At 41.0% G+C, this 13,412-nt stretch overlaps 1 protein-coding gene across 2 annotated transcripts in view; it reads right to left on the reverse strand.

Annotated features, from left to right (window-relative positions):
* The window catches only part of pard3ba (par-3 family cell polarity regulator beta a), a 123,617-nt gene that overhangs the window by 93,545 nt on the left and 16,660 nt on the right, over positions 1–13,412 (reverse strand). For both annotated transcript variants that reach the window (XM_053230000.1, XM_034300163.2), the window contains exon 3: positions 2,379–2,547. In XM_053230000.1, the coding sequence (XP_053085975.1) occupies positions 2,379–2,547 (169 nt within the window). The remainder of the gene's footprint in view (positions 1–2,378; positions 2,548–13,412) is intronic.

Raw genomic sequence — 13,412 nt, forward strand, 5'->3', positions numbered from 1 at the left:
TGGAGAGACTGAGGACAAAGAGAATGGAAAAAAAAAGGAGAAAAGGACAGACTGAGAAGCTAAAAGGTGTCTGAATCTGCTAACCTGTAATTCTGCTTTATTGGTAATCGATACCTCAATCACTCACTGGAAGAAGCTCTCCAGCCTGGTGTTTGGACATCTAGCTCTGAAATGTGTGTGTGTGTGTGTGTGTGTGTGTGTGAAGGATCGATGCAGCTCTAATCGTACCACTGAGAGACTCTGTTGAGATGCCGACTGAGGTAGAACATCAGAGGCACTGTTCCTGTTTGTCAGATAAACAACTACAAAAGCACAAAACGCACAATTACACGCACGCACGCACAAATGCTAGCTAGAAAAGACATGACTAGCTAAACTAAAAAAATATTTTTAAATATATTTGAAAATATTATTTTCCAAACAGAGCCAGTTTTATCCTGATATTTTAAAAGTTAGCTATCGCAATAATCGTCTAATGTTTTATCACAGTTCACACTAAGTGATTTTTTTTAGTGATTTGAAATGTCTGTTTAACTTTAACGGATAAAAATTGCTTGTTCGTACGTGAAATGTTGCGAGAAACTATACTGGTAATGTTTCTGACAGGAAAAACACTAAAATTATGTACAGTAATAATGATAAACCTCTCTAATAACTTTGGATTATAACGACAAAAAAAAAAAAAAAAAAAAAAACATCTACCCTCTTAATATTAAACATAAACAGGTAGGAAGAGTTCGCAAAATTGTATAATTCTTAGCATTTAGTAGCTACAGAATCATAACAACGGAAATATTTACGAAAAGGGCAAGGCATGAAATATGTTAAAGAGTTTTGGCGATAAAAATCTAAGTTATTTTATGATAACGAGCGGCCAGGTGAAAAGTTCGTACGCACTTTTTTTTCGCACTTTAATTCTACCGTACTATGGAAAAGCTGGGCTTGTTTGTCTGGCTGTTCATGACTGCTGTGACAAATGTGATGACTTGTTTCGCAGATGTTCCACAGCATTAAATGTAACTATAAATGGATAAAAAGTATGACCGGTCATTATTTTATTACTTAAAATTTATACTTGTTGGTAAATTGCTGTGGTGTAAAAGGAATAAAACACTTCAGGGTGAGCTGTTACTGGAAAATAATCAACTTCGGGGAAGTAACGGTGAGAACAAATGAACGGCAGATGTCTGTGTGATCGCACCTCTGACCCCGGCGATGTCATTACATCACAAATACCCCCCCCTACATCAGCTGCTCACACACTCACACACACACACACACACACACACACACACACACACACTCTCTCTTTCAGTCATTCATCAATTAAATGAAAGAACAGATAAAAGGAGCGTGTCCAGCTCACTTCTGCAGCCTGCAAATGGAAGCCAGCTGTGTGTGTGTGTGTGTGTGTGTGTGTGTGTGTGTGTGTGTGTGAGCAGCTGAGATGACAGAGAAGCCACACAGAGAATATTATTATTAAATCAGTCTCGCTACGGTAGAAAAGGCCTTCATGGCATTGCCCCGAACTTAATGTGTGTGTGTGTGTGTGTGTGTGTAAAAGATATTGTTGTGAAAAGTTAGACATTATTTCGGGCTGTAAAGGGGTGAAGGTTGCGCGTTGGCTCCTCCTCCTCAGCAGGGGGCGGAGTCTAACAGACTGACAGGTGGTGTCTGCTGGAGTAAGAAGAGTGACCTGCGTCGCAGCTTTACCTCAGATGTAAAAAGTCTTATCCAAAGGCCACACTAGAGAGCAGCACGTTAAAGGCAACTGTAAACGGATAAAAAGTATGATGCATACAATGTGCTTTAAAAAAAAAACTGAAAATTTTATTCCATATTGCTGTGGTATAAGAGGAGTAAAACACTTGCAGTAGGGTTAAAGAAAGAAAGAAAGACAGAAAGAAAGGCAGAAAGAAAGAAAAACAAGCATGCAAGCAAACAAAAGAAAGAAAGAAAGAAGCAAACAAACAAGCAATCAAAAGAAAGAAAGACAGAAAAAGACAGAAAGAAAGGCAGAAAGAAAGAAAAAAGTCAGAAAGAAAGAAAGAAAGAAAGAAAGCAAACAAACAAGCAAATGAAAGAAAGAAAGAAGAAAACAAGCAAATAAAAGAAAGAAAGAAAGAAAGAAAGAAAGACAGAAAGAAAGACAGAGGAAGAAAGCAAACAAACAAGCAAAAGAAAGAAAGAAAGAAAGAAAGAAAGAAAGAAACAAAGACCCCCACTTGGACCCTCACACTAACTCCAGCCTTTTCACACAGACTCTCTCATGTATACTGTACCCTTTTCTCTCCCTCTCCCTCTCTCTCTCTCCCTCTCTCTCTCTCTCTCTCTCTGTAAATCAGAGCAGTAGGAGCAGAGTAGAGAATGAAGCCTACTTGACTTGAGGGTGCTGGAGGTGACCTCGATCTCTGTGCCCACTGCGGGCCGCAGGACGCCCAGCTCGGGCTCGGAGGCGTAGGGGCTGGAGTATCCGGACGCCACGCTGCCCCCCGGGCTAACCGCCGCCCTCGGCTGTAGCTCCGCCTCCTCGTACACCGCTATCAGCTGCCGAGACAAAACACACACACACACACACATTCCTTTAATGCTGTAAAACTCAAAACTAAACACGCAGCACACATCCACGGAAACATCAAATGGTGAACACACACACACACACACACACACACACAGAGAGAAACACAAACACACACACACACACACACACACAGAAGAAACCCAATAAAACAGGATCGTTATTGCAAACTCAGCAGGTTATCATCCTTCCTAATGTAATGACACATTACCTGTAGTTTTCCTGCTGGTATCCATACTCATCTGTCAGTCTATCATTCCATCCATCCATCCATCCATCCAGTATCATCCATCCATCTTTTAAGCATGCATCCTCCAGTACATTTACCTATTCATCCAAACATCCATCCATCACTGTATTGGTTCATTTTCATCATTTATTCACCATCCATCCATATTCTTGTCATGTATCTATTGATTCATCTGTGTCCGTCTTTCTGTGCATCCACCAGTACATTTACCTATTCATCCATCCATCCATCCACCAAAGTATCCATCCATCCATCCATCCATATTCTTGTCATGTATCTATTAATTCATCCATCCATAACTCTGTCCATCTTTCATCCAACATTGCATCTATCTATTCATCTAAACATATATCCAATCTATCCATCTATCTGTCTATCCATCTAGTGTGTTTATCATTCATTCGCCCTATCAATATCTACTACTCCATCCATCCATCGATGCATTCATCCATCCTTGAAACATATATCTGTTGATCTATCTGTTCAGCTAATGATATATCCATCCATCCATCCATCCATCAATACGTTTATTCTACTAATCCAAATATCTATCTATCTATCTATCTATCTATCCATCCATTCTTTATCCATGACTCTGTACAATAATAAGTCTTTAATTAATACAATCAACTTGGAGGTTTAAAAGTTTTATTGTGCCTCAGAATACAAACCACAAACGGGCAAACAGGTGTGTGTGTGTGTGTGTGTGTGTGCGCATGTGTGCGTGTGTGTGCGTGTGTGTGTGTGTGTGCATTAAGCCTCGGTGGATAAATTGAATCTGACAACGAAATCAGAAGCTGTCAAACATGATGTCACGCTTGTCTCTATGAGTCGAGAAGACACGGACAGGTTATCTGTGTGTGTGTGTGTGTGTGTGTGTGTGTGTGTGTCCACAGTCTAATGAATTCATTCCACCTTCACTAATAAATTAGCGCTCCCTGTCATTTCTCTTTCCGCTCTCCCCTCTTCTAATCACCTCGAAACGCCGTCAGAAGGAAGCCACTACTTAATGTACTAAAAAAAAAAAAAAAAAAAAAAAAAAAAGCGACAGAATATAAACAGAGAGAACAGAAAGGTTCATTTCTACATGAAATCATCTGCATCTGTAGCTGATCTTTTTTTCAGAGAGAGAGAGAGAGAGAGAGAGAGAGAGAAAAAAAAAAACAATAAGCAGTGACACGAGACAGGAACACGTCTCATCAATCATGCTGGAAAGATTGCGCTTTCCACACTTGCCCGTGTGATTCCAGTTCACTTTTTTTTTTTTTTTTTCCCCTGCAGCAAAAGAAAAACAAGCAGAAATTGCTCAGATTGGATGAGGCGCTTGCAGAGAAAGGGGGAGAGAGAGAGAGAGAGAGAGAGAGAGAGCGAGAGAGATGGAGTGAAATGAGAGCAAGGGAAGCAATCATAGTGAAGCAAATGGATGGATGGATGGATAGATAGATGGATAGATGGATGGATGGATGGATGTCGCTCTGTTTTTCCCTCAGAACTCGATCTCCAAGGCTTTATTTGGGCAGGAAATCAAATCTGATTTCTTTCACACATCCCGTGCACATCTGCTCTGATTCCACAGTGGCAATCTAACCAGTTTTTTTTTTTTTCTTCTAAAAAAACCTCATTAGGGCCACATTTGTGTGTTGCTTTTGGGGAAAAGAAAAAAAAAAAAAAAAATCGATGCCAAAAGTGTGCAAAGCCAACACAGAGGAAGCAGTCTGATTTGACTATTTTGTCACTGATGAGCATTTTTTATTAGCTTCCTAAAATAATTCTGTCTACACCATACACAGATAATAAGCAAAAGATATAAAATTGCAATGAACAGCAATGAAACAGCAATCTGCGGGGTCCAAGCACCGCTGGCAAATAGCGCCCACTTTTTGCCAAGTTACACAGAAAAATGGAGAAACCATAGATGTATTTTATGATGGCTAGCATGCAGCTACTAAGTTGTCATCATTAGAAATCAGCTTACGGTTCGGCACATCGAATTTCAGCTCGATCGCACATACGGTTCCTGAGAAACTTGAACTCAATTCCGCCTCCTATGGATGGCCACGCCCCAAACCGTGCAGAATCTTGTCCTGGACGTAACGTGACTTTTAAATTTCTTGTGAATCCATGTAGCCAATCACGAGTTACAGCCGGTGAGTGAACCAAGCTCCGGACCACTATGATTGGTCAGCATGTGGCGGCCATGTTGTTTCCAGTCTCAATGTTTTGTTGAATATTTTGTAGAATGCTAGCCCTGTGAAATCTCTTCTGAAAACTGATTAGCTGATGGCTCAGACATCATAAGAAATCTACTTAGCACAGATTAGCATATTAACTCCACCCCTTATGGTTGGCCACGCCCCATGACCACGTCCTCAGAATCAGGTCCTGAACATGACTTTTGAGTATTTTGACACCATTTTTTTTGTGAAGATACACCAACATTCCTAGGACTAGTTGGTAGTTTAGCACAATTATGCAAATTAGCTCACAATCTAAGTAGGTGGAGCAAAATGGTGCAAATTGCAAATCTGTTCACACTAAGTCAAGGAATTAGATTAAAAAGTATATTTCCTGGGGCTCATCTCTCTGGCCTGAGTTGTGGGAAGTAGTATTAGATACTGACCAAGGTTCAAGTGCTTGGCCCCCTAAATATGCAAAAACAGAAAAATGAGATTTATTTGGCCACCAAATAAATCTGGGGTCACCAGCCATCCTTTCCCTCACTCCTTTCCACTTGCTCTATGACAACTTCGACACCGGGCGTGGTTTATTCAGTAGCAGCATCTCCTTTATGCTATAGATCATCTCGTGATTACTCTCAAGAGCACCATAAGTGTGGACACGCTCTACACTTTTCTGCCCTCTAGAGAGGCATTCATCTGCATGGCCTTGCCTGTGTGTGTTTTTCTGAGTGTGTGTGTGTTCATATATCACAGGCTAATCATCCCTCATTCTAAATCTTTCCACTGCACATTCAGGACCCACAGCTATGTATGGAGCATTAAATACATGAATGAACTTTAGCAAATACATTTGTACCAAAGAACTAAACATAGATCCTTCTAGAAATTGAGTGATTTAATATTTTAAATCTTCATTTAATATTTTGGAACATGCCATGTCCTGGTAGTTGCTTATCCAGACCTTTGTAAAGAAAAATACATAAATTTTAGCGGAATACCCCTGGGTTAGAGGCTTTCACATCATAGTTCATGCACAAGTGCGGGACCAAAGTCACCTTCCTCATGTCATGTCAGGGAGTTCTTCCCTGCCCCTGTCACCTCTGGCTTCCTCATTAGGCATGTAATTCTAGGTCCAGATTTCTGTAACACTGCTTTCTGACAAAGTGCTATACAAATAAAATGGAACTGAGCTAAATTAGAAATAAGACAGCGGGGCTCGTTCTTTCTCCTCGTGGAATGTGTCGTTAGTGGTGCCAGTATAGCTTGAAGACAGCCCTGTCATAAGATATGTGTACATTGAGCGAGTGCACCATTCAAACTTGGCACTTGACAGGGTCTTAAAATAGCATGCAGCATGGTTGGAGAGGGATGTGGCTGCTATTATAACTCTCCTGGGTGTAATGTGGCCTCATACAGTAATGAGATTAACATATGTACTGCTGTACCTGGCTCTCTGGCTGTGCCTTTAGGGCCCAAACGAGGTCAACTCAAACGACAAACGTTAAGGTCAAATGAAAGCGACACTTATGAGACTTGGAAGACACGAGTCGTCAGAAAACAAAACCAAAAAGACCAAACCACGTTCACAGCAACAGAACAATCTGAGTCCAACAAAGGAAGTTCAACAACCAACAGTCTAACAACCAGTCTAACATCCAACAACAACTGAAGTCCAACAACTAAAGTCCAACAACTAAAGTCCAACAACTAAAGTCCAACAACTGAAGTCCAACAACAAGTCTAACAACCAACAACAACTGAAGTCCAACAACTAAAGTCCAACAACTAAAGTCCAACAACTGAAGTCCAACAACTAAAGTCCAACAACTAAAGTCAAGTCCAACAACTAAAGTCCAACAAGTAAAGTCCAACAGTCCAACAACCAACAGTCTAACAACCAGTCTAACAACCAACAACAACTGAAGTCCAACAACTAAAGTCCAACAACTAAAGTCCAACAACTGAAGTCCAACAACTAAAGTCCAACAAGTAAAGTCCAACAGTCCAACAACCAACAGTCCAACATAAAAAAAAAATCCAACAACAAAAAGTCCAACAAACGAAGTTCAACAACCAAAGACCAACAACCAAACTGCAAAAATTAAAGTCCAACAATCAGTCGAACAACCAACAACAACTGAAGTCCAACAAATGAACTCCAACAACCAAAGTCCAATAACTGAAGTCCAACATAAAAAAACTAGCAAATGAAGTGCAATAACCAAAAGTTCAGCAAACGAAATTGGCTACTTGTCCCTCATCGACTTGAACTAATTAAGATTTGATTTGGAATGAGCACATTTCTCTCATTAGCCTCTCCCTAATGGGTGGGCTGTTATTGAGCCAGCATTAGAGCTTGATGGGTTTTGGTGTTTCGCTGTAGTGAGGTCAGAATAGGAAACATAAGATACTTCTTCAAAATAGTAAACAGCAGAGCTGTTCAAATGATTCAAATGAACATGATCTGCCAGATGACGGATATTTTAGATGCACAGGTGGAAAACAGGTGCTTGTTTTAGTTTGTAGGTTTTATTTAAAAAAAAAAAAAAAAAAAAAAAATCAATTTGCTTGTGGCTGTGATCTGATAGTTTTGATTCACTGTTCAAAATGAACGTGCCTCAAAGCCTTCGCCTGTTGGATTAGAACGAAAGGAGAATCACACACAGGAGCAAAAACATAAAGAGAGAAAGAGAGAGAGACAGAGAGGGGAGAGATAGAAAGAACTCCTATTCACACCTCTCTCACTTGTGAAAAACTCTTCATATCAAGTCAACGCCTCGAGGAGGATCCTAACATAAAGCACCTTCTCAAATTTAACTCTTTTCTCCTTAAACATTGTAAGAAAGCTCAGAGTGATTTAGAGAGACTGTGCCACCTAGCTCTCACAAACAGTACTGCTGTCTGCATGCCGAGACAGACAGATAGATAGATAGATAGATAGATAGATAGATAGATAAAGAACAACATAAAGAAGTTCAGGACACAAAGGAGAGAGGAAGCACACATGGTGTACTGACACACGTAAAGACAGACACACACACACACACACAGACACACAAACATATCCAGAAGCACACATGGTGTACTGACATACGTAAAGACAGACACACACATATACACACACACACACACACACACAGAGTCTCATTAAAGCACAGGAAATGAAGCACGTCGTTCTGCAGGCTTTGAAGTGAGAAGCTCTGACTCAGGATAATCACACACACCTGAGCAGCGTGAGAATCAGGAACGCTGTAAGAGCTGCGTAATAAACGTCGTAATCATCAGGACGAGTGGCGTGGCGCGAGTCCGGGTCTAAGATAGTGCCCTACTCTCTAGCACCCTAATCCCTCTAGGGTACTTCATCCCAGACTACGCACTCCGTAGGGAACACGGTGGACTTCCGGACATGGAGAGGCCAGAAAAAGAGGGATGCTAGAGAGGGAGAGAAAAGAGAACACTAAAGAGACAGAGGGATGGAGAGGAATAACATGGGAGGTGTGTTGAATAAATGGATGGATGGATGGAGGACTGGGTAAATAATCTAAGTGTGTGAAGTAAAATGGATGAAAATACCAACCTGAGCATGATGGATTAATGGATGGGGGATTGATGGGGGATTGATGGATGTATAAGTGGAGGACTGGGTTGAACGATAAAGCACAGGTGGTTGATGGATGGATGGATGGATGGATGGATGGGGGATTGATAGATGTATAAGTGGAGGACTGGGTTGAACGATAAAGCACAGGTGGTTGATGGATGGATGGATGGATGGATGAAGGATTGATGGATGTATAAGTGGAGGACTGGGTTGAACGATAAAGCACAGGTGGTTGATGGATGGATGGATGGATGGATGGGGGATTGATAGATGTATAAGTGGAGGACTGGGTTGAACGATAAAGCACAGGTGGTTGATGGATGGATGGATGGATGGATGAAGGATTGATGGATGTATAAGTGGAGTACTGGGTTGAACAATAAAGCACGGACAGTTGATGGGTTGATGGATGGATGGATGGATGGACGGATGAACAACTTAATGTATAGATCACTGTACAAATGGAGGACTGGGTGAATAATGTGTGTGATGTTAAATGGATGGAGGTACCAAACCAATCACAATGAATGAATGGATGGATAGATGGATGGATGGATATGTGGAGTACTGGGTGATTGATGTAAGTGTGTGATGTAAAAAGGACAATGGATGGATGGAATGGATGGGTCATTGGATGGATGATTGAAGGATATATAAATGGAATAAGGATGGATGTACAGATCTGTGTGAGACAGATTGATGGATGCATGGAATGGATGTTATGGTGGATGGGTTATGGTGAACTGATGGATGGATGGATGGATGGATGGATAAATGAAGGACTGAGAGAATGATGCAAGTGTGTGATGTAAAATGGATGGATGCACCAAACTGAGCACAATGGATGAATAGATGATTAGATGGATGGATGGATGGATGGACAGATCAGTCAATCGATGGACAAATCTGAGTAAAATAAATGGGCAGGTAAATAAATTGATGACGGGATGATGGATGGATAGATTTTTGGATGCATGGACCAATGGCAGATAAGTGATGGAAGGACAGATGGATGGGTAAAACCGAGTCAAATGGATGGACGGATAAACGTATTGATACAGGGACAGAGGGACGGAGAGGAAAAACACGAGAGATGTATTTAAGAGGTAAAGGAAGAACGTGAGAGTCTGAGAGAGGGAATGAGGGGAAAAGACGTGTTGTGTTCATTACGTCCAGGATCCTGGGGCGTTGCCATGGAGATTGGCAGTCTCTCTCTCTCTCTTTCGCTTGCTCTCTCTCCCACACACACACACACACACACACACACACAAGCGTGAGGTGTTTCAACCATGTCTATAGCGCTGATCTTATCTGCACCTGCACTCGACGCTGACGGAGCGAAAGAAAAGCTGCTCCAATCAGACGTCCTTTAGCGAATAACAAGCCGGAAAACTTCCGGATGTTTCTTTGTTGTTATTAGAACGTCGTTTGGTTTTAGTTCTTCTGCACGTTGCGTACGATAAAGTTACGAACACGCTCGGAGTGTGTCACAGCGCAGTAGCAGATGTTAGAGGTTTAGGCTGCAGTGCATTATGGGTAGAGAATGGGTAGAACGTTAATGAACACTACGCACTTCATCCCTCCATCATCACCTCCTGAATGGAAGTTAAAAAAAACACGGAAATAAAGGGACATTTGTGTGTGTGTGTGTGTGTGTGTGTGTGTTTGTGTCTCAGTTTCTCTTTCTGTGCATTCTGCGTCTCTTTCTCTCTCCTTTTCTCCCCATCTCTCTCGCTCCTTTTTTCTGTCTTTCACTCTCTCTCTCAATATGTTTCTCCATCTGTACATCTCTCTCTTTCACTCCTTCTCTCATTTCTTTTCTCTCTCTCTCCTTTTCTCTCACCTTTTGTCTCTCCCTCCCTCCCTCCCTGTGCATCTCTCTCTCTCTCTCGCTCTCTCTTTCCTTTTAGCTCCATCTCTTACTCGTTTTCTCACTGTCTCACTCATCTTCCCTCTTTTTTCTGTCTCTTACTATTTGTCTCTCTATCTGTATGTCTCTCTCTGTCTATCTCTCTCACTCCTTTTCTCTGTCTCTCTGGCTCTGTCTCCTTTTCCCTCTCTCATTATCTGTCTCTCTAGCTCTCTATCTCTCTCCCCCTCCCTGTGTACGTATGTATCTCTCTCTCTCTCTCTGTCACTCCTTGTATCTCTGTCTGTCTATGTCTCTCTCTTCCTTGCTCTGTCTTTCTCTCTCTCGCACCATTTCTCTCTCTCCATTGCAGTGTCTCATATTCTTCTCTTCTATCTGTCTGTCTCTATTCTCACTCTCTCTCACTCGCTCTCTCTCGACCATCTTCTCTGCATTTCCATTATTTTCCATTATTTTCCATTCATTCACCTTTCTTTTATTTGTATTTGTTGAATCTGTTGTTTATCGCAGGTTGAACTACGGTCGCACTCCTCAGCCATTTGACTTAACGTCTGTTTAATTCACCCACCTGCACCACATTTATTATAAATTGTGCTATTCCAGGCAAATTGCCTTCGTCTGATGGATGGAGAAGCATTGTGAATTGGAGATGAAGATTATTAACATGAAGTTAGCATTATAATGTGTAATTAAGCCCTCCTAAAAACACGAGAGACACGCCATTACGATCCATTAGAGCTTCTCGAGACGTCCTCGAAGGAGATGAGGAGCGACGTGCCGCTCTGGCCTGTCGTTTGTTTCTGAGCGGGCCATTCTGCCTCATTAGCATCTAATCAAAGAAGCCCGTTCGTTTGGATAATTAATTAGCGCGGCGCCCGCCTGTGGAAATTCACGATAACAATAACGGCGACGGTGCTGATTGGTGATTGGTGGAGACGGCGGGGACCCAGGTGCAGTTTGAGCGCTTTCTGATTGCGTTTATTAGTTATGAGTTCGTGATTGACGCGGTAACCTCCTCTCGAGGCGTTGGCGTAGCTGGGATGCGAGATACACGCGTGTGTGTGTGAGAGAGAGAGTTGTCACTTAGAAAATGCAAGAAGGACAGATAGAACACCAGAAGAGAAGGTGTGTGTGTGTGTCAAAGTGTGGGTAAGGATACTTCAAAAAAAAAATAACGGTGCTAAAAATAACGCACACCTTCTGACCAATCGGATTCAAGAACAAGCAAAATGTTATCATAGCTACGCGAAAAAAGAACATGCTAATAAGCGCTCAAATTTCTAAAAAAAATATAGAACACGCCTTAAAAATCTGTTTGTTTGTTTCTTTTTTTTTTTTCCACGTAGCTATGATAACATTTTGCTTGTTCTTGAATCTGATTGGTCAGAAGGTGCGCATTATTTTTGGATGTTATTTCCGTTGTAACCATAACGACAGCTTTGTTTTATATTAATAATATAATGCGCTCATTTTTACGTTCGTACGGTATCGTTTCTATAGCAACAGGGACTTATACGGCACTCCACGTAGTCTAGGACTAATACTAAACAAATCGTTGTTGTTGAACTGAGAAAAACGTGTAATCGTTGATATGGTGACTTTTTTTCTGTAAAGAGACTAACATTTATGGAAGGAGTCTCCAGCGTCAGCGCTTTGTAACAGCTGTATGTTCACGAGTTTACTCTTCGTCATTTCTCAGTAATGAGACAAGCTACGATTTTTTTTTTTGTCTTAAGAAAAAAAGAGAGGATGGTGTGGGATGGTTCCCGTTCATTTTATTACCAGATCGGAAATATTTTATATACACACACACACATAAAATCCTCAGACATGCCTCATAAAAGTCGCTGAGGAACCCGAGCTGGTCCCGGTGCTCTCATAAACACTCTATTTCTTCACTTTTGGCGACAGCTGAGTGGAAAAAAAATACAAAATCTGTCATGAAAAAAAGAGAAAAATGGCAAAGATTTGTGTGTAGCCGACGCCTTGGCTATTTATCGCATCTGTAATCTTCTGACTTTTTTTTTTTTTTTTTTAAAGAAACACAATTCAACCCGTAAAACCTGGCAGGGTTTCAGTATTGTTTTTAACACACCCTCCTCCACTTCCCCTCGCCATTTCCTCCTTCTTAGGCTGGTGTGATTTGACTACGATGATTATTACTACTATTACAATATTGAAAACAGATGCTGTTTGTCTTGAGTGTTTAGCTAATGAACTCAAATTAGCCGTAAAATAAAAACAAACAGTCTGCCAAATTTGGTGTGTGTAGTCCAAAGAGTCTACCACAACTGAGCAGGAATAACAAATAAGAATAACAATTAGAATATATATATATATATATATATATATATATTTTTTTTTTTAAATCTAACCTTAATAAAACAGCAAGGCTCTGAGCTCTGGTGCTTGGACCCCTAATGCTCGCGATAAACAAAGGGAATAAAAAGAAAATCAGCGTAAATTCTGAACAAAAGGTGCTGAATCTCAGCCACGCATCACATTATCTCTCTTCAGAGGCCATGCACATGCTAATCAGCGTGCTTTATTTACTGACATTAGCCTAACTGATGAGCATTTAATGACCACACTGATTATCTGATTACAGACGATATGTCCGAGACAGACGCGTGTGTGCACGAGATCGACATGTTACTGTGAAGTAAAACGCTTTGTGGAAAATCGATATTAAAATGAGACAAAATAAAATGAAGAGACAAAGAAATGTGTGAAAAGGTGTGTATGTGGCTGCTCATAGAGACGGCACGGGCCGTTACTTCACTGCTTTAAAGTACGAGAGGCCATTAATTAGCTAATAATATCGAGACGAAAACTGAATGAAGAATTAAAAGTAAGATTTCTTCAAGTATTCGAGACAATGGATTATTCACAAAATTAACGAAAAAAAAAACTGACCACAGGGTGAACCAAAA

The sequence above is a fragment of the Pangasianodon hypophthalmus genome, chromosome 26 (genome assembly GCF_027358585.1).
Source record: "Pangasianodon hypophthalmus isolate fPanHyp1 chromosome 26, fPanHyp1.pri, whole genome shotgun sequence".
NCBI classification, from domain to species: Eukaryota; Metazoa; Chordata; class Actinopteri; order Siluriformes; family Pangasiidae; genus Pangasianodon; species Pangasianodon hypophthalmus.